General features: G+C 48.9%; 1 protein-coding gene across 16 annotated transcripts in view; it reads left to right on the top strand.

Moving 5' to 3' along the window:
* The window catches only part of DAB2IP (DAB2 interacting protein), a 267258-nt gene that overhangs the window by 208332 nt on the left and 33496 nt on the right, over positions 1-25430 (top strand). For all 16 annotated transcript variants that reach the window (XR_011135661.1, XM_068915269.1, XM_068915273.1 and 13 more), the window contains 3 exons: positions 5559-5712; positions 12845-12943; positions 15217-15771. Coding sequence is in view for 15 of the 16 variants with exons in the window: in XM_068915269.1 (XP_068771370.1) it covers positions 5559-5712; positions 12845-12943; positions 15217-15771 (808 nt within the window). In the remaining variant the exon portion in view is untranslated. The remainder of the gene's footprint in view (positions 1-5558; positions 5713-12844; positions 12944-15216; positions 15772-25430) is intronic.

Raw genomic sequence — 25430 nt, 5'->3', positions numbered from 1 at the left:
CAAAGCCTAATGCCCAGGCTGGAGAGAGTCAGAATTAAATTCTCCTCTCCAGGCTGCCCATGGATCTCGCGATCTGTTCTAATGCTTTTAGGTACGTGGGACACCCTGCAGAAGTGTGCTAGTAAGAGTGTAAGAATTGCCTTAAAGACCCCGTTCCAGGTTGGGTCAGAGAAAAGGATTGTTAGCCCATGGTAAGCCGTATGCGTTGTGTGTTTCCTGACCAGGAAGGGCCACAGAGTTGAGTCTAATTTAGGAAAGTAGGTCCTTCTGAGATCGGTTGTGGGATAGGGAGCTGAAACTTGGTGTTGTCAGCCATGCTAACAGTGGAGAGGCGTTCGCATTGCCAAGGCCAACCATGCAGTTGGCATTTACAGGACATCTTCAGCTTAGAGGTTGGACTTCAAAATTACCCTGTTGGTTTGTGTTCTCACAGTGGAACAGAAGATTTAAGAAAGGATTGTTCTTTTTCCAGTGTTTGTATTTAACTTGTGTCTGCTCCTTCTCTCTATAGCTAGCCAGCTAGTTTCCCTGTTTGTTTCTGTCTTTCAAAAATATTAGGAAAATTTTCATCTTAAAACCACAGAAGTCAGCAGCTGGGTGGTTTCAGGCAGGTGAAGCTCTGAAATGAAAACAGTTGGGGTTGCAAGTTGATGCTTCCCCTTTGAGGGCTTGTCTTCACAAGAAAGCAATTCTGGAATAAGAGTGAATGAGTTTAACACACAAGACCTGTTCCAGAAAAATTCTGTGTAGACAGGTCCTAAATGTTTTTCTTCCTTCTAGCCTCAGCGAGTATCTTTGTTCTTGGAAGAACGTTGGGCCTGACCTCCCCTGTCATCCCTCCGGTCGTTCTGCGGTGCTGCTGCGTGCGTGATGCCGCTGCTGCCGATGGCTGGTTGCCGTCCCCATTGCTAGAAATCCAGGCCTGAAATTTCAGGAGAGACTGGATTGTCCCTCTGCGCTTGTTACTCTTGATGCACAAAGTGCTCGCTGTAGTCCACAAAGTCCTGGTTAGGTTAGGTGTGCTTCTGCAGTCTAATGATGATACTTGACATCCCTAATTCTGGCTGTTTATGAAGGAAGCAGGCCGAGTGGGATAAAATCCCTTTACGTGGCAATGTTTTGTGACTTATTATTTAGAAGAACAATCCTCTGTCCCTGCTCTTGGGCAGTAAACCTCTTTCTTTAATAACCAGAGACTGGCTGCCTCTCTGTAGGACACCCCAGGTCAGTGCCAGTAGCAGTAATGTTATTTCTCTTCAGAACTAATGTGGCATTTTTATGAGATTTTTCCCTCCTTCCTTTCAGCTGAACTTTAGGCATGTAGAAGGGGATTAAAATGAGGCCCGTGGCAAACAGAACTGAATGTGCTGTTTCCAAAACAGGGGTGTCTGCTGTGAGATGTCTCTGGGCAGTTGGCTGTTCCCACCATATTAAAACAGAGATGTAGGGACTGAACTTGGTCAGCCTATGTAAGCCAAGGTGGGACCTGGAGCACGGTGAGTTATTACAGCAGGGAATTAGATGGCCACACAGACTGCGTTTTCAGAAGTGGCGGTAGGGATATGGATTTGAAAGAAATAACTGTAATCTTCGAAGTGTGTGTATGCAGTAAGCAGATGATTTTTAAGGTGACTTTGGCTGTTAGGATGTTGGATGGCTCTGGGATGACCAAAGGAAGAGCAGGAGTTCACAGATGCCCAGGTGATTCTGTCAACAAGGGTGGTGCTCTGTGCAGGAGCAGGCAGAGCTTAGCAGTGTCCCCTCAGTACGGAAAGTACTGCTTGCAAACTAATTGTGTCGTCATACTCTTTTGAGGATGTCAGTTTGATAGGGGTCTCCTAATAGAAATATTCGAACATGCTCTTCAAAAGGAAAGCCTGGCTTCTCCGTGTGAGTCTGGGGACAGAGCTGGAGGGAATAGAGACGAGTCTTCTCGCAGCAGTGCTGAGGCACACTCTGATGCAGCAGCAAGTGGAAAATCCTGCACTGATGCTGTCTGATGCCCCCGTTTCAAGCCGAGTCCAGCTTTCACGTTGTGTGCTTGTTATTTCTGCAGTTCTTCATCAGCAGGCGGATTTGTTTTTTTTCTGTTCTCCACTTGCCAGCCCTCAGCCATTAATTTGTCTTTGGACCAAGCCCTCCAGGTCTCTTATTGTCTAGAGTGTTGGAAATAGAGACGTTATTGCTCCTAGCGCTTCATCTGTATCACGCGTATCGTGGACTTGTGTTCTCTCTTCCAAAACGTGGGCGAGGCTGAGTGGTCATTTCAGTAAGAGCAGTCTCCTTAACCCTCTGCATCAGGGAATCAGTTTATGGCATTAGCAGGATCTTGTTATTACTGTTAATATAAAAGGAAGTTTATGGGAACTGTGACAAGGACTTACAAACATCTTCCAGTAAATGAATTCTTGCTGCAAATGTCATGTTACTAAAGGACATGAGAAATGTTTTTTTCCTCTTGAACTGAGTATGAAAATGAAGGAATGGATGTGCCCTTTGAAGACTGATGATACGTAATCCCTCTCCTTGCCCCGCTTTGTTCCTTGCGGCAGCGCTCTGGACCAGGCCGGGTTTCGACAGGTTAAGCGCAGCAGTGTCGGGGTGGTGCCTGGTCCGGGGCGACTGGGGGGGTCCGGCCGGCTGCCCTGGAAGCCTCTGCACCAGCAGCGCTCGCGCCTGCTCTAACTGCCAGGGCTCCCTCGGGCAGAAAGATTGCTCCCATCCTTTCCTCTAGGATTTCAAGCAAGAGTTTCTAATTAATGACATCTCCCCATTTAGCGCTTGATATATAGACAGATGCTCAGGCTTTTAAGGCTGGTTTGAGACCTACAACGCTCACTCCATATAACACAGCATCCAGTGAAGAATTTTATTGTTACTGATTTGGGTTGGATTTAATCAGGCCTTTAGGGATAAAGGACGTCATGGGAGCGGGTCCTGCCTACGAAAGAGTCTGGCAAATAACCTCATGTCTAAGAGAAAGTCCTGTTAGCTGTAGGATTCCCAGAGGGGCGAGACTATGGAGGCATATAAATACGCATTTTTTGAATTTGGTAACGACGTGATAAGACCTGCGAATCTCCCCTTGTTAGGTCTTCGTGTTGCACATCTGCATTCCCCGTGGCAGGTGCAGTCGTTTTAACTGAAAAAAGCCCTTGTGTTAATTTTACCCAAAATTCTTACGCCAGCATGACATAGGTAGGTGTGTGCATTATATAGTATGTAGCGCCTGAGCTGTGGATTTTGATTATCAGTATTTGTATATGCCTCCACAAGAATGTAAGCCCCGATTTGATTACTTACCTTTTCTAATTTCATTTATAAATTGTAAAAATGAGATTTACCACAAATACCTCAATTCCTAGTTTATCAGGGATTGATGAACAGTCTATATTGTCAGTTCTTGAGCTGCTAGATACTTCTCGATACTGCACTCAGCATCCAGGGGTAACTTGATCTATCTACCTATATTAGAGTTAATTTTCGGTATCCTTTAGAGGAAAAGGATATGGGCCCCTTTTCTTTGAAAATAGTGTTAAATTGCTACAAAGTACTTGGAAATGACTCTGCTCAGTTCCTAAAGATCAATTTATTCGCAATAGAGATAGGGGCTGAGCGGGCAGCGTAGAGAATTGCTAATGGGATATGGAGCCTTTTGCTTCTAAGCCACAGGTTCTAGTCCGCTACAAGTCTATGTTAACCTAAAGGTTTTAACTTCTGAAGGGCTGCTGGTTGTCCGATAAGAAAAGCCTGTGGTGTCTTCGTCCCTTTTTCCATAGACACGCTAAGATGTACGACCACAGTTTGTCCTGGCTGACAACCTCAGTACACCCAGGGACATCTGAGCAGCCCCTGGAGGCTGTGCTGTCGTTCGGCCCTAGGCAGCGGCTCCCACGTGGGCTGCGCTGTAGTGCTGCTACGGTGAAGCCGTGGCCTTCAGCTTTTCAGGCTGCCTGTTTAGCGTACCCAGCTGCAGGCTGATCTGTTATGGCCTCTGGGCCCATTGATGGCATAAATCTTAATGGCAAAGCTAGAGAAGCACCTGCTTATCTTTCGGTGCTGTTTATCTTAGACTCTACTTGGGCTCTTTTCTGGATTCAGCTTGGCACGCGATTGACTCGAAACTATAAACTTTGCATGCACTGTTGACGTTTCTCCATTTCTCTTTGGTTAGCTTTATTCTAGAGAATGGCAAAACTCAATACACACAGGCAAAGCAATCTGGCAGAATATATTGGGAGCATCACTGTGTCGCTCATAGAAGACTGTGCTGAGAGTAGCTCAACCTTCCCTTCCTTTTGTCCTCCCGTTCCTTTGAAGCAGGCAGCATACGCTCTTTGTAGACAGGCAGGCGCATGGTCTCACTAGAAGACCCAAAAGTACTGGCCGGGGGTTTCAGAGGTCAGTGTTAGTGGAATCAGAGCTTTAGTGAACTGTCTCAAGGAGGAACTTTTACATTGTACAGACTGTAAAGAAAGCAGCTGTTGCTTTTGCTCTCAAATTATTTTTCCTTGGCCACTTTACGGTTTTGTTGTGTTTTCCTTGGGAGTACCTAGCTATTTTTTTTTTCCCTCGAGCGCTCTGATTTTGCTTTAAGAGTTGCAGCACCGTCGATTGTATTGGCTGTCTCTGAAAATGGTGTAGCGCTTGCTGTCTGTGGGCTCCCCGCTGCTAAGTGCTGCCAGTGGGACTCCAGCGCATTTAGATCAGTCAATAGGGCTATCATGGCCTATTTTCCACACTGTCCCCGGCCTGGGCATCTCTGTAACCGTTGGATGGAGCACAAGAGCCCTCAGATCATCAGTTACCGGGTGCTGATCCACACGCAGGCTACATCCGTGATACAAACGTGTGTTGTGGTGGCGGAGAGGGTGTGTGCAGCACGCAGGGCTCGTGACGTCTGCCCTCTGAGTTCCAGCCTTTCTCTCGTCACGCTCTGGGTGCAGAAGGAGCGAACATAAGTTCCTGAGTTTTAGAAAGATGTGTCATTAATTTCTCCTCCTCATTTTCAGTCACTTTCTTCTGTCGATTGGGACTGGGTACTGAAAAGCAACATGAATGAAATTTGATGCTTGTGGGATCCCATTCACGTGCAAACCCAATCCTACGCTGGCAGTCTGTGCTCAGCACCACCGGCGTGTGGGCACTTCAGAGCCTGGTGTGGTCCTGACGAGCCTGTCAGTTGGGACTGGGGACAGCTTGCCTAACTGATACGATCGTACTCCCAAGGTGTTTGAAAAGTCTCATGCAGCAGGTGTTACATCCATTTAAAGACATGTCCTGCTATGCAGGGATGCTCGTATCAACCTCTAATGTAATCCTTACTGCATCAGAGTTTTGGGGAAAAAAACAGCGTTTCTGCTATAAATATAGCCTGTAATATAACCTGTTCACCAAATTATAAAAGGGACTATATCGCAGTCCCTGCTATTCCAGGCCCTCTGTTATCTCATGGCAAAAATTTCCCAGGAATATTCTGCAGTTGTTGCTAACAGATGGAGTTAATCAGCTCTCTGGGAGGGAAGCTGTCCACTGATACCGTTACATTCTTCCTCTAGATCCCATCTAATGCCGAGGCTGAAAGAATCGCGCTCCCACGAGTCTTTGCTCAGTCCCAGTAGTGCTGTCGAGGCTCTGGATCTCAGTATGGAGGAAGAAGTGGTCATCAAGCCAGTCCACAGTAGCATCCTGGGACAGGACTATTGCTTTGAGGTAAGAGTCCTTTCTGGTTATCCGGGGGGCTGTTCCTGTCGTGTAACATGGCTGATTGGGGAGCAAGGTGTAGGATCACATCTTGGCCTCTCGCTGCTCTGAAATGTTTCTGATCTGAATTGCTGCACAAAGAGACCGTTTCATAGGGAGAAAATGACTTCAACTTTACAAGGAGAAGCATACCTATAAAATCAGATCTTTGAGCTTTTTGCCTTGTAACCATTGTAGCAGCCAGACTTGCTGCTGGCATAAGTGCTGAACTACTAAAGACCGTGTATTAGTAGAGCATAAATTAGTAGTTTATGTTCATACAGATGTGAGAAGGTGCTAATCTCTATTCTGTGTGTATAAAGACGTTATATGTGGTCATAAGGATATCCTACTGTTGTCCATGGAAGTGGAGTTGAGGACTTTGTCTAGAAAAGTAAGGCTTTACTTGTTTGGGTAAATAAGAGGTCTGTGAATATTTTAAGTTTCTTTTACGTGGATATCACCTGTTTTGGCACGTGATCAGATCTTTACCAGCAGGAAGCAGTGAGGCACAAAAAACAGTGTACAGTTAGATAATGCAATGTAGCATCACTTAGGAATTGTTTATCCTTCATCATGGAAGACAAAATATTGCTTATTGCAGCGGGTAGATACAGATAGGATTGGGAAATGGTTTTCTTACAGTAGTAAGGTGGTTGATATTTGTGTTTCTGTGAAGAGCAGGTAACCTATTTATGCTTGGAGATAGAAGAGCAGATAAACTGTATGTTCATGGTTGGATCTCGGATCACGTTGTAAGCGGGTTACGGTGGGAATGCAGACGTCTTTTGGGGAGGGGCAGTGCTAGATGGAGACAACCTTGTCAGGGTCAATGAACAGTCAGGCAGGAGAGATTAAGATTTTTTCATTACTGAAATTAGTGCATTTTGAAGGAAATGAATTAAAAGACCCGTTTCTTAACATTGAAACGGGTGAGACCGAAATCTTCTTACAAAAAAATAGCTCCAAACGTAAACTCTGAAGTGGGTAGAGGTATAAATTTTCCAGTGCTGTTCGTTCTCTGTAGAATTGAGCGAGTGCGGCAGGTCAGGAGGAGAACCGTTTTGTAAATTATATGGCCTCTATTACATTCCACTCAAGAAAGATAAAATGAAGCTAGATGGAAAATAGATGTGACATCCATAATATAAGAGTTGTTTACCACTTCTGTTCAGCACACAAGAGCAGAGGAAGGGATGTGAATAGTATTTGCACAAAGTTGACTGAGAGGGAATTACACAAGTCATGCATTTGTAAGGACGAAGAAAAATTTAAGTGAGCTGGATAAAAAAAAGAGTCATACAGAAAAAAGATCATGTTAATTGCTGTTCTGCAAATCCTGTAGAGGAAAGGAAGAATGCCAGAAAACGAAAGGGACATTGATTTGTAACTGATGGTTACTCATCAGCAAGCTCCAGAGGGAAGGAATTAGGTGAGAGTTAAATGGCATATTGTGTTAATGCATTGCTCTTCTATCTCTGGAGAGCCGCTTACAGATACTGATTTAGGTCAGAAGTGAAATGAGTTTGCAGATCTTTCTGAATCCCTAATGGGTAGTAGGCAGTGTCCACAATCCACTGTGCATTTCTGTATAACTGACAGAGGCAAAGGATTAGCATTGCCTTTGGGCAGTACAGGGCGGGAGAGATGAGCATAGCTCGTGTCTTGAGCCCAGGACGGAGCAGCGGATTGTGCTGGCGGTCAGGCTGGGCAGTTTTAGTTGTTGCTGACCTCCCCGGGCTCTCACACGCGTTGGCCCAGAGAACTTCATCGTGTGGTTCTACGCGCCGGGCAGTAGTGCCAATTGAGTATCAAAACCGTGTGTGCATCTTTTGCTCTTCAGTACCTGAATGTTGCCTTTAGTTATTTTGCTTTGGAGAATGTTTTAATTTACAAGGATGGGCCTCTGATACATCTCAAATCACCCCTATATCCTGAGGGTCTCCTCTATGGCCTGTGGTCCTAAATCCTTCAGTATTACTTTATCTGAAAGTACAGGACAGACTTGGCAAAGACTGTTGCCCTTTTTTAGTGGAAGCAAAGAGCAGTAAAAAACTGTGGTGATTGCTGTGGCTTGGAGCTGTGAAAGCTTTGGTCTAGTCTGCAGGAGATTGAGAGAAAAACAAGCTGGTGATGGAGAGCCATGACACTGCTATGTGTGAGAATACTGAAGAGTGAGAAATGCAAACTGATGTCCCGGGAAGCAAACCTTGACAAGAAAATTGTCAAGTGAGAAGGGCCTGCCAGAGTCCTGGAGACTAGAGGAACCAAGACATTGCCTGCATAGTGCGTTATGAAGGTGCAGCGGGTTGGTAGTGCTGCACTGTCCCTGTGAAGCTGTTGTAGATCTGTTCTCTGGAGAGATCACTGAGGAGCAGCCAAATGTGCTCTCTCAAGTTGAGAAGTGAGGCATTGCTGTTGTTGGGCAATGCCAGCCTTACACTGTTCTTAATTATCTCCTCCTTGCAGTGTTGTGGTCAGGGAGTAAACAGTGCCTAGGAAGTTACTTTCCTCACCAGCTGGCTGGTGTCCCTTAGTTCTCTTCTGGGATGCCTGCACTCGCTTGGCCTGGATGGTTCAGCCATGCTCTTCTTTGGGGTCTCTCAGTAGCAACTGCACGCAGCAGGTTTTCCAGAAGCTGACTGCAGTCCAACCTGCCCAGCACATGCGGTGCAAGGTACGGCATGGCACGGTCCTTCAAACCCCAAGCAGCAGCAGCAGCAGCAGCCGCCGCCGCCGCCGCCGCCGTGTGGTTTGAAAGAACGAGAAGGCAGGATTTGACATGGCTGCAGATGGAGTTGCACTGGAGAGGGGAGGGTCGGCGAGAGAACTGGCAGCACAGCCAAACCGAGCAGAAAGCAAGAGGTGCCAGAGCCATCTGCAGTGGAAAAAAACAAGAGGTTTGTTCAGAGGCGGCTGGCTTTGTGAGGGTACGGTGCAATTGTTTCTCCCCGTTAGCACGACTGACCTGTGCGAAGGCGTGCTGTAGCCGGCGGCTGAGCTCTGTTCCCCCTGCGCGGGGCTCTGCGGGGGGTAAGGAGGGCACAGCTGCGCAGACAGCGGTAATGCACTGCTTTTTTCAAAAGCTGCATTTGGCTTTTTCTGCTTATTTAGTTCTATGAAACTTGCCTTTTCTGACTTGCTGAGTACTTGGCAATCAGTATTTATTCGTTTTCTTCATTGATATTTTCAAAAAAATTATTTACTATAATCTTTTTTCTCCTTCTAAGAAAGACCTCCCAGTCAGCACAATTATCTAGTGCACGTGCTGCATATGCTAAATATGCAATAGGCAGCTTAGTCTAGTAAAAAGAGACCGGGAGTCCAGACTCCTAGAGCCTGGTCCTGGCTCCGCTGTTTGTGAGGTCCTAATGACTAGGGCCGGGACCGGGGATGAGGATTGAAGGATTCTGTTGTCACTGTCTTGGCAGACCAAAGTCTTGCCTTGTTGCACAGCTCACGTCTAGGCCATCACAGGACACAGCTGGGAGAAAGTGGAACAGGACACAGAAAAAACAGCTCAGACCTTGTAGGCTCATCCTGGCCTTGCCTGAGCAAGGGAGAATTTAGGGGACAGGCTTAGTCCAGCTGTGTAAACATCTGCCGTTGCTTGCACAGCCCTGCAGGCTCCCTGGCTGGCCGTCCGTCACAGGGTCTGCGGGGCTGGCCCAAGCACTGTCTCCCTGCTCTGATTTGCTGTTCTGCAGCTTGGATGTGGTAACATTTATCAGCTTGAGACTTAATTTTTGCTCATAAAATCTTTTGAAGACTTTGAGTGAAACAGCTTCATTAACTAAGGTACCACCTTTTGTTGTTACACCACTGAGGTTCCTTGAAAGGTAGTTTGAGCAGCCCATGCTACTTCTAAGAAATTTTTTAAAAGTGGCAAACTTTGTCTGATTGCAGGAATCACCCATCTGAGGATGAATAAGTAATATTTTAGAAATTAACAAGTTTTATTAATTGAGTTTATCCTGTACATTAACAATATCTTGGCATATCCAAAAGCTTGATGAGACCAGAATGCTCTCTTTATTGAGATAATTAATATCTCACGAAGATCCTTAATACATATGGTGTTTAGGTCAGAGGTCAAAGCCAAGATACTATTACAGATATGAGGAAATCACCTTTTTCAACACACATGGTAGACATGACCCTCAATTCCCATCAGATCAAGAGAGCTTCCAATCTGACACATGAGGAATTTCCTCTTCTCTCACCTAAGTATGGCAGTTACAATTTTTTTAGGTTTTGAATAACTAGTTAATGGGTTTAATTGATTTGAAGTGGAATCACAAATTTTACCATGATAGGTTAATGCCAATGTATTTACTTATATATATATAGCAATAAAGAATCTTAGATATTCAACTGAACAGATAGCTGGTAAAAGAAGTGACATTTAATTAACAGATCTAATAGAAGGATGACTAAATCTCATTCTTATTTATTTGGATATGAATCCTATTGAGATCAGTAGGGTCAATATGTGCCACAAAGAACAACTTCCCTTTAAGAGAACTTCTTTCAACAGCAAACAAAAAAGTTGTGATTCCCTTCTGTAGCAGGGTTTCTGAGTTTCCTCCCTAATTCTCTAACTGGAGAGCAACATTCAAATGCATTTGTATACCAAACTCCTATCAAAACAAAAGAGAAGAAAAATGTCCTTTGAGGAAAGAGACTCATGGCATAGCTCACTGAAAGGTCTGTGTGACCTGTTCCACATTTATTAACTGATTTCTAAGCAGTCACTTGGAACTTAATTTTATGGACCTTAATTTGAATTTCAGTGGGAGTTTTTTTCCCACTCGGAGGTACAGAAGCTCAGCCGTAACTGCTGTAGTGTAGGGTGGCTATATCAGTAGAGTTCAGGACTTCTGCACTTTAGACTTGAGCGTAGATGTTTTTGAGTCTTCCACAATTAAATCAGATGGGCCAAATAGGACAAGGCTCAAGTTCTAAATTTTTAGGTTCTTGTCTGAGCAATGTTGAAGAAATCATGTTGATTTAGCAATTACTGAGCAATCTGGAGTGATGCTTGTTTGCTGTGTATCTTTCATGTCACTTCGCTGTAAGTTCGGTTCTTAAAAACTGTTGCTAATTGGTACACCTGTGATCTTTGTATTTGTAACTCAGTGTTAAACATTACAGCACCGTGTTAAAGTAATGCAGCTATGCATTGTCCATCTTTAGGTGCCGTTACCATTCAGGTGTATGGCTGTGCTCATCTTGAATGCTGTTGCAGACACTCTGCTGAGAAAAGGATCAAGGTGCAGAAGTGCCATAGCCTCTGGCAGAGCAAGGCATAGGGATCACACACGATGGGGACAATCAGTCTTGCAAGTGATACATCTCTTGTGCTACCAGAAGTTCGTTTGTGAGGGCTTAGGGATATAGCTTGACAGTAGCAAATAGGAGATGAAGCAGACCAGATTTGTGATGGGAAAACTTTGAAGAAGCTAGAAATACACTGAAGCGTGAAAAGATGCTGAAAAAATTATAAAACTGTGTCTGTCAATATGGAGTCTTCTCTTCTTAGGAATAGAAGATAACTTGTGCCCAGAAGAATTTTTAGTTTTACAGGTTAGAGTGTGAAAGCATACTCTACTGTTTGCATTGAGCCTGAAGGAGAGACCTGGAATATCAAGGGTTGGAAAATTTCTTGAATTGGCTGTGTAAAGACAGGATAGGATATAGACAGGATTTTGCCCTGGTTAGAAAATGCCTGTGTTCAAAGGAAGGGATGTGTTCAATTCATCTTTGAGTTTGACTAATGACAAATCTTAGTGAGTGCCAGCTCCGCTTTAAGAACATGTTAAGGTTCTGGGAGATGTATGAAATTAAAGGAGATTGTGTCTCCCAGAAGCAGATGGCCCAGTGTGTAAAAACAAACGCTGGGAGATGATAAAGAGCACACCAGTACTCCTGCAGCTTGGAACTGGAGAAAAGGAAACTCGGAGAGGAGTTAGTTAAAGTACCAGCCAGGTCCATTTGGCCCACAAGCAGTGAGGTACATAAAGAATATTACTGGACGTTGCCAGGTGCAGTGAATACCAGGAAGGTCAGAGCAGCTGAAGGAGGCTTTTATGAGTAGCACAGAATTCATAATACCGCAGTCATGGTCCATCAGCTTGCCAGCAAGGCCTGAGGGAGGGAGATAGGTGCTTGAGGAATATGTGTACATGAGAGACCTCTTCTAATTTAGAGTCATGGCTGGACAGGACCTTGGAGCATTGTTGGTTTTTTAGACCTTGGCTCAGTAACTGACACCAAGGAAGTTTGTTGTGATGGATAGGAGGAAATGTTTGGTGGCTGCTGACTTCTGCTGAGTCCTGGGAGATGCTGCTCACCCTGTGCCTGCCTGGCAGTGGCTGCTGAGATGGAGTCCCCCAGAGCTGGGGTCACGTAAATGCTACAGAAAGATTCCTTGGAGTGGTGCTGAAGTATGAGAGGTGAGAGTAGGACGCAGCAGCATTTCTACCTGCCATCTCCAGGTTCAGGAATCCCAGCTTGGTTATCCGTGGCTGCGGAACGGGTGCTGTGAGCTCGGTAATGCCACCAGCTGAGCTGTGAGTTGCCACTTTTACTGCTGCCAGGAGCGTGTTGCATACCCTTCCCCATGTTCTTCCCAGTGTGGTCTTCAGAAGCAACAGGATAGGAAAGGGGAAGGTGGGAAGCAAGGTTAACCAGGGGCTGATGTTCTACTCAAGACAAGGGATAGGCTGTTACGGTCACAGTCTTTGTGCTGAATCTAGAGGAATGCCAAGTGGTTACAGTTTATCGTTAGTTCACCTAAGGATTTGCACTCTCTGTTGTGGACCTTGTGCTTTAAAGCATCCCATGCACGGGGCCCAATATCTAGTGTCTTCTGGTGTGGAAGAAGGGAAGAGGGGATTTGCTTCCGTGATTAATTCTGCGACATGCAGAGATGCTCTCTTTTTCCACTAGCCTTAGGTGGTGTTGCTTCATGCTTGGGTAAAGCTATTTGCTTGGGGGTTGGAGGGGGAATCTACCAGGGCCTTTTCCTACTCTCCCCGACTTTCCAAAACACAGTCTGCAGTGTGCTGGTCAAGATATAATCCTGTTCCTTTCCTTGTAGGTGACGACTTCATCAGGAAGTAAGTGCTTCTCATGTCGTTCTGCAGCGGAGCGAGATAAATGGATGGAAAACTTGCGGCGTGCCGTGCACCCAAATAAGGTAGTGGCTTTGAGGAATTGCCTCTGTTATAGTTCAGTTCCTCCTTATTACATTTTAAAGCCCAGTGCATAGTAGCAGCGGGGGACATATTGTCATTTTAGTGAGTAAGTGTATTTGTGGGTCAGCTTTTTTCCATATTGCTTTCTTCCAGAATTAGATTTACAGGAAAGTGCTAATTATTTCTTCCTCTATTTTTGCAGCACGTGCTGCTTTCAGCTGTTGCTGAGAAATGATCAGACCTCAAGAATCTTCAGTCTTGCTCTGTTACTAATGATATTTGCCACTTACGTAGGATTTTCCGCTTCCCAAAAGCTTTGGAACAGATGGCTGGTAACTGCCAGCAAAGGTACAAGACTGAATAGTCAAAAAGAGTTCACGTAATACCTTTCCTGACTCTGGTGGTACTTGCAGTGTCTGTTTCAGAGTTGGAGAAACTCAGATGCAATGTCACAGTGAGTTCTCCGAGACTGCAGTGGAATCTGGTTTTTGGAATGTAGCTTTCCGCTTCTTTAGCCAGTTGAGTCGGCAAAATCACACCCTCTGGGATCTACAGAGACAAATTCCTCTCTTCACTGGAACGCAGGGACGCCCAGTATATGTTTTCATGGTCCGCTAAGGCTAAGTGCATCCTAAAATAAAGCCTGCAGCTGCTTCTTCCTCTCTGCCTTGGAGTTAGCTAGCAAAGATTGATCAGGGCTAATCAGCTGCCGGATTTCACAGCTGATGAGCTCAATCAACAAGTCATTTTCTGCTGATCAGGGGAAAATGCAAATGATGGGATCCTGTGAATTCATTCCTGGCATCAGAGGTACATAACTGTGCCCACAGGTTAGATCCAGACCTGGCAAGTTGCTAAAGGAGCCCTCTGTGTCCGAGTTTGTTGTTCCTAGTTCAGTGCCAAATGTTGGTATAGTAGATTTCCTTTCATATCAGAAAGAGAACAACAGACTGGAGAGGTGGACTTCTGCCTCTGGGAATGTGTTTCTGCATGTGGAACTCAGCTGCTGGATCCAGTGCTTTGCATCAAGAGTACAGCAGCCCCGTAGTAGTAGTGATCTGAAAGAGCTTTGTAAGGCTTGGGTGATCAGGCCTTTTTATTTACTATTAGCCTTCTTGGACTGGGGGGGAGGAGGGATGGGCATATCAGTATGGCTTTGAGATGCCATGTTCAGGGAAAATTCATTTGGAAATAGGCCCTTATCTTGAAACGTGCTCTTAGCTGATGGCTAACTTTCCGTCTTTGTTTGACTTCTTAGACAATAAACTCTCAGTGTCTGACTTGATATTTCTGTCAGGAATTTACTGTTCTTGTAAAATTTCCTGTGTGTACTTCCTGAACCTACAGTACCCCATTGTGGACTTCCAGCAAAAACGTTCCTGTCCAGACTCCCAAGCGAAGCAGATAGAATAAACCCTGGTTGCTATTTCAGCTACGGACTTCCAAACAAAACAGGTTACTGCAGAGTCCGTAGGAGTGATTCGGCTGCGAGTGCTTTGTCTTTTAAGTCGCTCCCGCAGCAAATGCCCCTGGGTGTTCTTCCAGGATGAGGTCATCATCGCTGGGGAGTCGTTAAAGATCCACAGTATCCTTCACTGCATTGTTGTTAAAACAGTATCAAAGCCAAATTTCTATTTCTGAATTTTAATCATTCTCCTGTGTGACTCACTCTGTCTCCCATAATTCCTCTTGATATTTTAGTTGGATACTCTGCTCTTCAGTCCTAAAATCTTGTGAGGTTTTGCAAATGCTTCTTTCCATGCCAGAGGTGGTTATATTCCAGCCTTGGATGAGGCAATCCCTAGGTGTACGTTAGGATCCCTTTATTGTTGCTCTGTTGCAGTAAGGAAAGTGTACTCCAGTGCTGCTGTAAAGCAGCAATACCAAAAAAAGAGGGGGAGGGCAATGACACCTGTAACGTAGCTTTTGTTTTGCAAAAGGCGTTCATTATTGGTAAGGCTCTTTCCTGTTTCTTTTGAGGCCCTCTTGGCAGCGAGTTGGAACTGGTACATTTTAAATTTGGAGAGGATTTATCTTTCTTGTTCCTTATATTAATTGGCACCAGCAGACATGGAGAGCACGGTGATATTTGGAAAATTAACATAAGTAGTGTTATTATGCAGATTCCTGAGAGCCAGTATTTCCTTAAAATAAAATATAATTAAGCCTCTGCTCATTTAGCACATCCGAAATAATTAACTCATATCTCCAGTTTTGTTGTTCATGGCTTTGTTTTTTTCTCTTGACCTTTTTTATTTGCGTCTTTTTTTTCTAGGACAACAGCAGAAGGGTAGAGAATATGTTGAAGTTGTGGATTATTGAAGCCAAGGACCTGCCAGCTAAGAAGAAATACTTGTGTGAATTATGCCTGGATGACGTTCTTTATGCACGAACTACCTGTAAATTGAAAACTGATAATGTCTTTTGGGGGGAGCACTTTGAATTTAATAACCTCCCGTCGCTCAAAAACATTACAGTGCACTTATACAAAGAGACTGACAAGAAGAAAAAGAAAGACAAGACCAACTTTATTGGACAAGTGAACATCCCTGTTGGCTCTGTCACGGGCCGGCAGTTTGTAGAGAAGTGGTACCCTGTGGTCAGCCCCAACCCCAGTAAGGGCAAATCCGCAGGGCCTATGATCCGCATCAAGTCGCGCTACCAGAGCATGAGCATTCTTCCCATGGAGATGTACAAAGAGTTTGCCGAGTACATCACTAACAATTACATGGTACTGTGCTCGGTGCTGGAGCCCTCGCTGAGTGTGAAGAACAAAGAGGAAATGGCATCTGCATTGGTACACATCCTGCAGAGTACGGGCAAGGCCAAGGTAAGACCCCTTTGTCATCCGTACGCTCCCATTAGAGGTGATCACAAGCAAGCTCCTGTACATAACGTTTTGGACTGGTGGAAATCGGCACATCGGTATGGCTTTCGTTTGGCTTCAGGCCTTCCCATCATTAATATACTGTAATTTTCCTTTTTACTACGAACAAGTTGGTAGCATATGCATTGCAAATTGCTTAATTAGGAAAGAGGTTGGTGGGACCAAGAAGCTACCAACATAAGTATTTTTCTCTGCTTTTGGAGGCTAAGGGGCCAGACTTATTTCAGGCACAAATCTAAAAATATACAAGAGGGCTGTTTTCAGGGATGAAACGTCAGCAGCATTGGTTTGAGCTAAGCAAGGCTGTATGTGCTGTGTGTTCACATCAGAACCTGTAACGTTGCCCACTCCGTGCCTTCCTGGCGCTGCATCACTGCATTGTGCATCCCAGGACTGTAGGAGCCACAGTGAAGTAGACACTGCCTTGGGAATTTCAGGGCAAAGTCTGCCTTCAAGCAAGTGTGTCTCCGAATTAGCTCCGAGTCTTTGGGATCTGTCCTGTGCCTTTTGGGAGGGGAGATATGGTGGGGACAGCAGCGCAGGAAAGCCCAGAGCTTGTGGGATGCTCCCAGGCTGTGCTGGGGCTGAGGAATTGATACAGGCTGACTCGCAAGTGCTAAAAGTTGAGTCTTTTGGGCCGCTCTGAACTTCCTTCATGACTGGGAATCCTCTGCCAGGTCTGGGAAGAAAAGCAAGCCAGGAAGAGGCAGAGGGCCTGGGCTTTACTTCTGGTTGTGCTTGGTGCGAATGAGGGCAGGATGGGCAGAGCTGGTAAAGCCGTTCACTGGAGGTCACAGGCAAGCCCGCGCTCTTAGCTGACCCCGGAGGCGACAGAGCAGTGTGAACCCACTTGCCCCAGAGCAAAGCTCCTCCTTGCTGCACGTCCCCAGCTGACATGAGCACAGCTCTGATGGGCACTGTTAGCCACAGTGCCAGTGTCAGAACTGAAGGAGTTAGAACATCATAGTTTTTCTCTCTCTTAATGTTTCCCTGAGCTCTGCAATCAGGAGCTGGGGGAGGAGCAAGATCTCCAAAGCTTTTGCAGTGCTGAGGAGAGGTAAGCTTCCCACCTGAGATGGGGAATTGCAAGGCTTTCCTTTGTCTTTGCAGCTGCCACTCCTGCCTGCAGTCATGGCCGGATTCATGGATTAGATGTAACTACCATCTGTCATACGGAGGAGTGACTCGGCCTCCTTATCTGGTTCAAGGCAGGAGAAGCTCAATGAGCGGATTGCAAGGCCATGGGCCTGCTATCCCAGAGGTGGTGAAAATAGCTCAGTTAAAGCAGTTCTGATCCCAGGAAGGAGTGTCGCGCCCTCAGGAGTGCAGGGAAGGCCCGCGGTCCTCGTCCCTGTGGCTTTGTTGCTTTCAGTGGGAACAGAAGCGGCTCACAGGTCGCTGCGTGTGAAATAATACTGTTGTGCTTATATAACAGAGAACATCTTAGGTCGGCCCTTTCTCGCTTGTTGTGCCAGTGGCTTTAGCACAGTCGTCAGCGCGTGCAATGGTTTGCTGGCACAGCCCTGCCTTCTGCTGGTGATGCTCCTCCCTGCGCACGGTAAGCTTCCCTGCCCTTTGCTGCATCTGTGACTGCACTAGTGCCGGAGCTCTTGCTGGAATAAAAAATCCTATCTATGACTAACACGGTTCCAGTGCAAAAGGCTTTAAGTGTCGCCCTGATCTCGGTCACTGTGAATCAGGTGCATGTGTGTCTGAGAGCCCTTGTCACTGCTCCTGCCTTTTCCCTCTTCTCGCCAGTGCTGGAGAGGCTCAGGAGGCAGTAAGCATGTTTCCAGACATGTGTCTGCATCAGTGCTGAGATCCCAGAGGCTCTACACAGGGGACGCAGCAAACAGTAAACAGACTTGATAAATTTCCCCCTAAAATGAAGCTTCTGCTTTCCCTGCCTGTCATCTGCCATCAGCATTGGCACAGAGTTTAGAGAGTGTCAGAGCAACTGGAATTATTGGAGCATGGGAACAGGGTGATACATCCTTCTGTAGAAGAGTTGGACAAGCAGAGAAAGAAAAATCAGCAATAGGGTAGAAAGAGCAGTGAATGAGAGAGGGTAACACCCACTCACCCCTGCTCGTGTGACAAGGGTGCACCCCGGCACCACCCAGAACAGCTCTCCCATGCCTGAGCAGTGAGACACGGCAAGAAGACACAGCCCCAGGAGAACGGCAAGCTCATGCCCGGTTTGCCCCGGGAGGCTGGAGGGGCATGGTGAGCCCAGCACACCGCTCCCATCCTCCCCAGAAGCACGAAGACAGAGCGCGGGCTCTTGTCGGGCTGCGTGGGAGCTGGGTGGCGGGAGTGCTGCCCAGCCGATGCTGGTTCTTGCAGAGCTTGGGCCGAGTGCTGCAGTCCCTCTTCTCTACGGTCCCCTCTGACTGACCCCCGTGGCCTGCTCAGAGGAGTGGGACTGGGCAGGACAAGTCCACGCTCGCTCTGTGCTGAGCCCCCTGGTCCTCAGGAGTTGGCGTGAGGTTGTCCCTGGCACTGGCATCTGCACTTGCCCCCCAGTATTGACGCAGACTGAAGGAGGCCTGGTGACAGCTCCCGCTGCAGAGGTGGAAGAGAACAGAACTGGCAGAAGGGCGAACTGCTGTTCCCGAGCCCCTCCGGGCTGTGCGGCCGGTGCCTGGGGCTGCTCCCCAGCGCTGTGCCCTGCCGCACGGGCGACGGCTCTGCCCTGCTCGCAGCCGCACGCGAGCGCTCTCCTCTTCCTATTATTGCAACCTCATCGCTATTTAGCAACATGATGTCTCTGAACACGCCAGCAGCAAATGCTCTTACTTTACCACTTTGTGGGTTTCGCGCAACTCTCGTATCTGTTTCCAGTGGAAGAAGGAGGCCCCTGAGGTCCTGAGCATGTCCCCACAACACGCAGAGATGGAGACCACCGTTCTGCCAAAATCTGGGGCAGGAAAAAGATAACTCAAATTTAGAAAAGTCTGATTACCATGTTATCTGCGCTCTCTCTCTCTCCCTGGGTATAACCTGTCTGGCCCCTGTCAACAGGGCCTGCCAGCAGGGTCCTAGAGTTTAAAAACAGAAACAACAGTAACAGTCTCTTTCTTTTTCTTCCTTACCGCTCTGCTGGGGAAACGGTTTGATTCATTTTTCTTTTGTTTATACATAATGTAGCTGTGTGCGTGTTTGTGTACGTGTAGACATGTACGTGCGTGCAGGTCTGACTGAACTACACCTAATTTTGATGTTGAGGACACCATTCCTTCAGCCCAGATGTACCCAGCACCAGACAGGCCTGCTGGTACAGAGGTGGCACTAGACAGGCAGGTGTATACCCTGTGGCCTTGCCTAGGGCACGGTGGCTTTTGAAACAGGCTTCCAAGCACAGGAAGAAGAGAAAGAGCTCTTCTTCCGGTGGGTTTCTTCCAGAAAGAGTGTGTTTGAGAGCACAGAGGGCAGGGATGGTGCCAAGGAAGCCAGCATGGTGCTGGGTGAGGCTTGAGGCTGAGAGTGGGGCTGGGTCCCAGGCGGCTGGCTTTGGAGGAGGACTTCAGTTCAGTCTGGCGGTAGTTAATACGCTGTTCCCGTGGTGCTGGTGTGTGCAGGAGCCCAGTGAGGGCGGTGTGCACCCTCTGCCGAGGCCTCTGTCCTCTTGTGACCCTCCGAAGCTTTCCTGGCTGGGGAGGTGGGTTTCGCGTGCTTAGGCCTTACCAGGAGCCTTCCCAGCGACCTCCCCAGAGTCCTCTTGTCTTTCCTTTGCCCTCTCCTCGTTGAAGAGTGCAAACATGGCAATCAACAGCCGTTAATTCATTTTGCTGATAAAGGGGTTTTTGTGGTTCTTGGCTGCTATAGCTGACGCTAAACTAGCAATTACAGTTGGAGTGAGAATCAAGTGTCCGGTAGATTATCTGTGAAGACTCGTTAGCAGCTAATTGCTCTTGCACTGTTTCAGGCTCTGTTTTCTTGTACTGATTTGCTGTAAATATGGTGTAACCCCTTAACGAAGCATGAACGATTGGGTACATGTGTCCATCCAGGGCCACGCTGCAAATCTCGTGTACGGAAGAGGCACAACATGGCGGTGACCCCACTCCCTGCGGGTGGTCCAGAGCGGCTGCCGCCGCAGCCAGGCCTCCCTTGGGGGCGTGCGCCCCTGCGCAGCCTCACGGGCTGCACGAGGGCTATTCTCCTTGAGCGGACGTTGCGCTCTGCCCTTTGCAATAATTAGATGTCTCCCACCAGCCAGGTGTTGTCTGGAGCTTGTGAAATCCAGAGGCCCTGCCTCGCTCTGTCCTGCCCGGAGAGAAGGAGCATGTACGGCCGCTGTGGGCAGCCAGGGGGATGAATGCTGCCCAGCCTGGCCGGGCAGTGCCCATCACTGCTTCTCTGTTCTCACTTTCCCCCAGCTCAGGCCTTTTTGATTGTTTCCAGCTCCATCCCTGACTCAGGTGCAGCCTCACTTGCTCTCTTCCTGTGCAGCATCTGACAGCATCTTGCCTGCCCTGGCCGCTGCCAGGAGCAGCACTCGCCGCAGAGGCAGGGAGGTCCGCGGGGGTCCTGCTCTACCTACACGTGTGGTGAGGAGCTCTCACCTTTGGCAGGATAAGTAGCAGAAGCCCTCTTGAGCATCTTGGATCTCAGGGCGACACTGGGCAGCGACACAGGTTGTCCTGGTGCTGAAGCCCTGTACAGGTAAGGGGAGCTCAGTCTTGGTTGGCCAGTTTGGAGCAGGGAAGCACTGAGTATTGGTGGGGACTTGGCTGATTTGCAGGTTCGTCAGCGTACAGATTAGAGGGTGTGGGTGAGCTGTGCTGGAGTTCAGCCTTGAGGCAACTGAGTCCATGCTGCCTGCAGGCAGGAGAAGGCCTTCCCTGCATCCAAGTGCCCTGCCAGGGCCAGTGGGTTTGCATCCAGCTAGAGCCAGTGTGCGAGCAATGGGTAGACGTTTGGGCCTGCTGGTCAGCCCTGAGCTGGCCACGTGATATGGACATGGCCACCGCTATCTGCGGCTAAGACGAGGCAGATTTATGCCAGTGCCGCAAACATAGGATGCAGCGTATGATTAAGTGAGTTGATGTTGTGCAGAGGAAACACCAAGGAAAAGAGCTAATGTAAGAGCTACTCCTGGTGAGCTGGTGTCACACAACATAGGCCGATGGATGAGTTCAGTTCAAGCACTGTGCTGAGCCAGAGAGAAGGTGAACGTGACCCTGGGGTAAGAGGAGAAGCGTGGCCAGCTGCGACGTTGGGAGGGGCTGCAGAATCCATTCGCTTTGCTGTTGTAACGCAGGGCCTTGCCGGGGAGAGCCGGGGGCCGGGGGCCGCGGGGCATGGCCCGGCGGGGGCAGCGGTGCTTTCTCTTTGGACAGTGTCCGCGTGAAGTGTTTGACCGAGCAGCCCAGGAGAGCCGTGGCCAGTGGGCTTTTCGCTTTGGGATCAGAGGCAAAATCTGAACTTGCGCTACAAGAGATAGTGGCTCAGAAAGGGGTCCCGAAAAGAAAGAGTTGAGCAGTAACACCAGAAGTGTGAGCTGTACTGTTCTCCGTTTGGTTGGGTAGAAGAGGCAGGAGGGAGCAATTAGTGATAAATCAGGCCAAACTGTAATGGAAATGTCGGTGATTTAAAGCAATGGCTCTCGTGGCCCAGGCTGGGACTACGAAGGGGTCTTCTCCTTCGTTCGAATGCTGGCGCTTCTCGGCTGGGAAGGGCCGAGGACCGAGTCCCAGCGCGGGTCGGTGCTTACTGCGGGGGTGCTGGAGCGCCTGGGTGGAGGAGGTGTGCGGCGACACCGCAGCAGCCCCCCGGGAAGCGCCTGGGCCTTGCTCGGCAGAGCCAGCGTAGCCCTGCGGTGTGCGTGGGGAGGGAGGACACGCCTGGAAACCCCTGGCCAGTCGCCAAGGCAGAGAGAAAGGGAAAAAGCCTTCTGATGAAGTTGAAGGGGAAGGCGGGTTTAGGGAGCTGCCCCAGCCCACTGGAAAGCCTGTCAGACGTCCAGAACTAAAGCAGCTCTCCGAGCGCGAGCAGTTGTTTGCTGTTTCTATTTATGGAAAGCAGAGCCTGAAACAGGCACTGCTGCGCTGAGAGGAGGGAACATAGTTTTGTGGTTAAGCATAGAGGCTCAGGCCCCCAGTGCCTGACGTTGGTTTGATACGGGCTTTCGTGTTCCCATCAAGATCCCCGATGAAACGTTACCTCTAAGGGTGTGGAGGGGTGCGTAGCCGTTGTGATGGGTTTTGCAATCCACAGACTAAAGGCATAAAGTCACGATTAAAAATACTTACTACCATGCTTGGTGTTCCTGGGAATGCCTTCCCCTACCCTTACTATGGCTTGATGTGGCCTGTGTGATGTGGTTATGGAGATGCAGGCTGTGTGCTTCCCAAAGCTAGACTGGTGGTGACTTTTGATGCTTTTAGAGTATTTCCCCTGTCTAGTTTTGTTTCTGGGCTATCTTACAACTTTTGGAGCTCAACTGATGACCATAAGTATATAAAAACTTTCTTGTCCAAATGGTTGGTAGATCAAAACCAGCGTCAGACAAAGCTCTAACTAACCAGCTGCTTACTTGACATAAATATTTATGGTGTTGTGAATGGAAGGAGGGATAAACATGTGTCCCTATTTGTTTATGCTGCAAGGATTTGTTTCTCCTAAGCAGATGCATTTACTTCACCCCTGCGCGAGCCTGCTGGAAGCTCCCTGCTTTCTCTTCCTCAGCGGCTGCTGGAGAAGACCTTGTGGCGTGGGGCTGCTCTCCCCTGCCCTCGGCCAGGTGGGCGCTTTGGTCAGAGCGCTGTTAGCAGTGCTAGTTTAGATCTGGTAGGAAGAGTGCAGGACCTGGACACACTGTGGAGGGTGCCAGCAAGTGACTGATCAACACAGAGCGTAGTCCTGGAAACCAGTGCAGTAGCCCAGGAGGCTTAGAGGACGGAGGCTGAGGGCAGGAGTGCAGGTTGGGAAGGCACGGCATCACTTAGACTCGGTTTGCTTTGGAAAGCATCCCTTGCTTATCTGTACCGGAAAGACCGTGAACGCAAAATGGCAAGGAAGCTGCGCGCATTCAGCCATGTACAGGCCTGGCAGCAGCCATATCATTTCCCCCACGAAGACTTTTATCTCTCTGGTGATATTTTATAGCAGCTATAGTTGAGCTAATTATGTTTCTAATCAGTTTTATGAGCACAAAAAGTCTCCTCTCCCCCTCCCCTCCCCTCCCCAAGATAATAGTTATGTTGGTTGGGAGGAAAGAAAAGGCTGGTGAGTGGCAGCTTCAGCGACAAGCGTTCTTCCTTTCCCAGGTGTCGTGTGTTACAAGAGCAGGCGTTTCAAAGCCACGTGCGTGCTAACCGTTCCCCTGTGCTCGGGGCTTTGTATTCGCGGGGCAGCGCTGCCTGCTCGACGGGATTGTCTTCGTAGCGTTCCGCTCTGGAGGCTCCTGCGTGTTTAGTGGTCGTTCAGTGTATTAATGTTACATTTGTCAATTAGGTTTTCTTATTGCCTTAAGCAAGGTCATTGCTGGAGAGCCCTTGCATTAACCCTCTCGTTGCCACTTCACCTCCTTTTCCCAAGGAGATTCAGAAAAAGCCAGAAGTGGTCAGAGGATGAGTTCCCTATGCTCAAAGGAGACGATGTCACTGGTGTTTCCCAGCAGAAAAACGTCTGTTGTGAGAGGAGCTGTGTGGTGGTTAAAAGCCAAGGACAAGCAGTTGGGATCCCCGGCCTTCGCAGCTTCTGTCGAGGACCCCGGGCACGTGCCCCGCTGTGCTCTCCTTGTGGACCTCAGCACCTACAAGTTCCTTGTCACTAAAACACTGGCATACGTGTGTTTCCTGACACTCATCCGCCTGTAATCTACAGCCCTGTCAACTCTTGATAATGTCTTTTCACCTCTGCATAAAGGGCCCTACTGGACTCTGGACTCGTCTTTGAAATAAGCAGTAATCTTATTACTTTATCACTTCAATCCTCTTAAAGTTGTCAATCCTATTAATCAGGCTTGTGATGTGGAGGACGCTATTTCAAAGTCAATCTGCCCGTCAGTCAGTTACGATATTAGGAGCAATGAACTCCAGCACAAAAGGGGAGTACGTTATCGGAGCAGGGCCGCGGATCTCGTCAACGCCCACGACTCTGTTATAGCCCTCGTGTGTCCGGCGGTGACCGTGTCCCTGCGAGGCAGCGGCTGGGGAACGTTCCCCGGGTTGGCGAGTTTTAAAGCGCTTCCCGGATCTGGAAGGGCTGGATGTTATACATCTTGCAAAACTTGTGTTGCTTGGTTCTTATTTCTCTAGAAAGGCTTCTTGTGCCTAGGAGGTGCTCCTGCTCTCGCCTGGGCTCCTTCGCGCACGCCGCAGCAGGTTCCTCCTTTCCGTCCCCGACCTCAGCTGCTGCAGAGAGGAGGTGCTGCCGAGCAGCTGAGCACGCGCGTGCTGCTGCCTTTAATCCGTCCGGGCCCGAGAGACGGGCAGCGGGGGACGGTGCGGTTCCTTGGCGCTGCCCGCCGTGCAGCGCTGACAGGGTTTCATCCGCTGTCTGATGGGCAGGACGAGGTGCCTGGGGCGAGCGCAGCCGGCAGCGCAGAGCGGGGCGGCAGGCCGCTCGGCGCGTGCAGTTCTCCTCCGGCTCTCGAGGGCTGCTCCAGGCTTGAGGATGACTGTTGCGCTGTAGAAAACTGCTGGAGGCAAGGAGTGCCAGGGTTGTTGATTGAATGTGTAACCGAATCGGCTGTCGTCTCTGCTCCTGCTTTGTCCCTTTTTCTTCCTGTTTTTTGTGTGTGTGCGTTTGAGCTTAGCAATTAATCGGCCTTCTCAGCCCTACTGACATCCGCAGTGAAGGACTGCTTTCTTGGCCAGGGGTTGGTTTTGTACTAGGTGAGCTTCACTTTTCAGTGAGCCTTTCTGAATTTGGGCCAGGCCCGGGGCGGCCGCGAGGGAGCCTCGGCGGTTCTGGCGCCCGGCAGCGCGGTGCCGCCTGACGCGGGGGGAGCCGGCCGCGGGGACCGGCGCGGCGCGCAGCCGCCCCCAGAGCTCTTACCCCCTAGCGTCCATCTTCCTCGCCAGAGGTTTGGGGTACAAAGCTGTCCTGCCGTGAGACGGCGTGTGAGTCGCTAGTAAGCGAGGGGCAAGGCGGGGGTTGGAATACGTTTCCTACCCCAGAAAAAGATGTTTGTTTGTTGTTTGAGAAGGGAGGGGGGAACGCGCACGCCCGGCGCAGGGGAAGCCGGGTCTGGAAGTCACCGGATGAAGGCACGGCGGGAAGAGGAAATCTTTTTAGGCTTCACTACAGATAAATCAGGGCAGCGATTTTTGAGGGTTGGTGAGGCGCATGGAACAAACCGCGGCACGTGGGTGGTGTTGGGCTGGCGCCGCAGGCCGCCCTGCGCGGGGAGGACGTGCGCGGGGACGGAGGGTGACGCTCGGCCAGCTGCTGCCCGGTGCCAGGAGAAGGAGGTTCAGAGGAGGGTGCGAGGAGAGGCGCTGCAGGATGGCGCGGGCGGCCTGCACAGATGGGAGGCTGCAGCACTGGAAATACTTGCCGTGGTGTTTCGGCCGCGAGGCGGTGCCCAGGACTGCGCCTGCCCTCCGGTCCCCGGCAGGCAGGCAGGCACCGCCTGTCCGGTGGGGGAC

The sequence above is a fragment of the Struthio camelus genome, chromosome 20 (genome assembly GCF_040807025.1).
Source record: "Struthio camelus isolate bStrCam1 chromosome 20, bStrCam1.hap1, whole genome shotgun sequence".
In the NCBI taxonomy this organism is placed as follows: Eukaryota; Metazoa; Chordata; class Aves; order Struthioniformes; family Struthionidae; genus Struthio; species Struthio camelus.
Note: the sequence above shows the minus strand (reverse complement) of the source record. Positions and strands in the feature narration are given on the sequence as shown.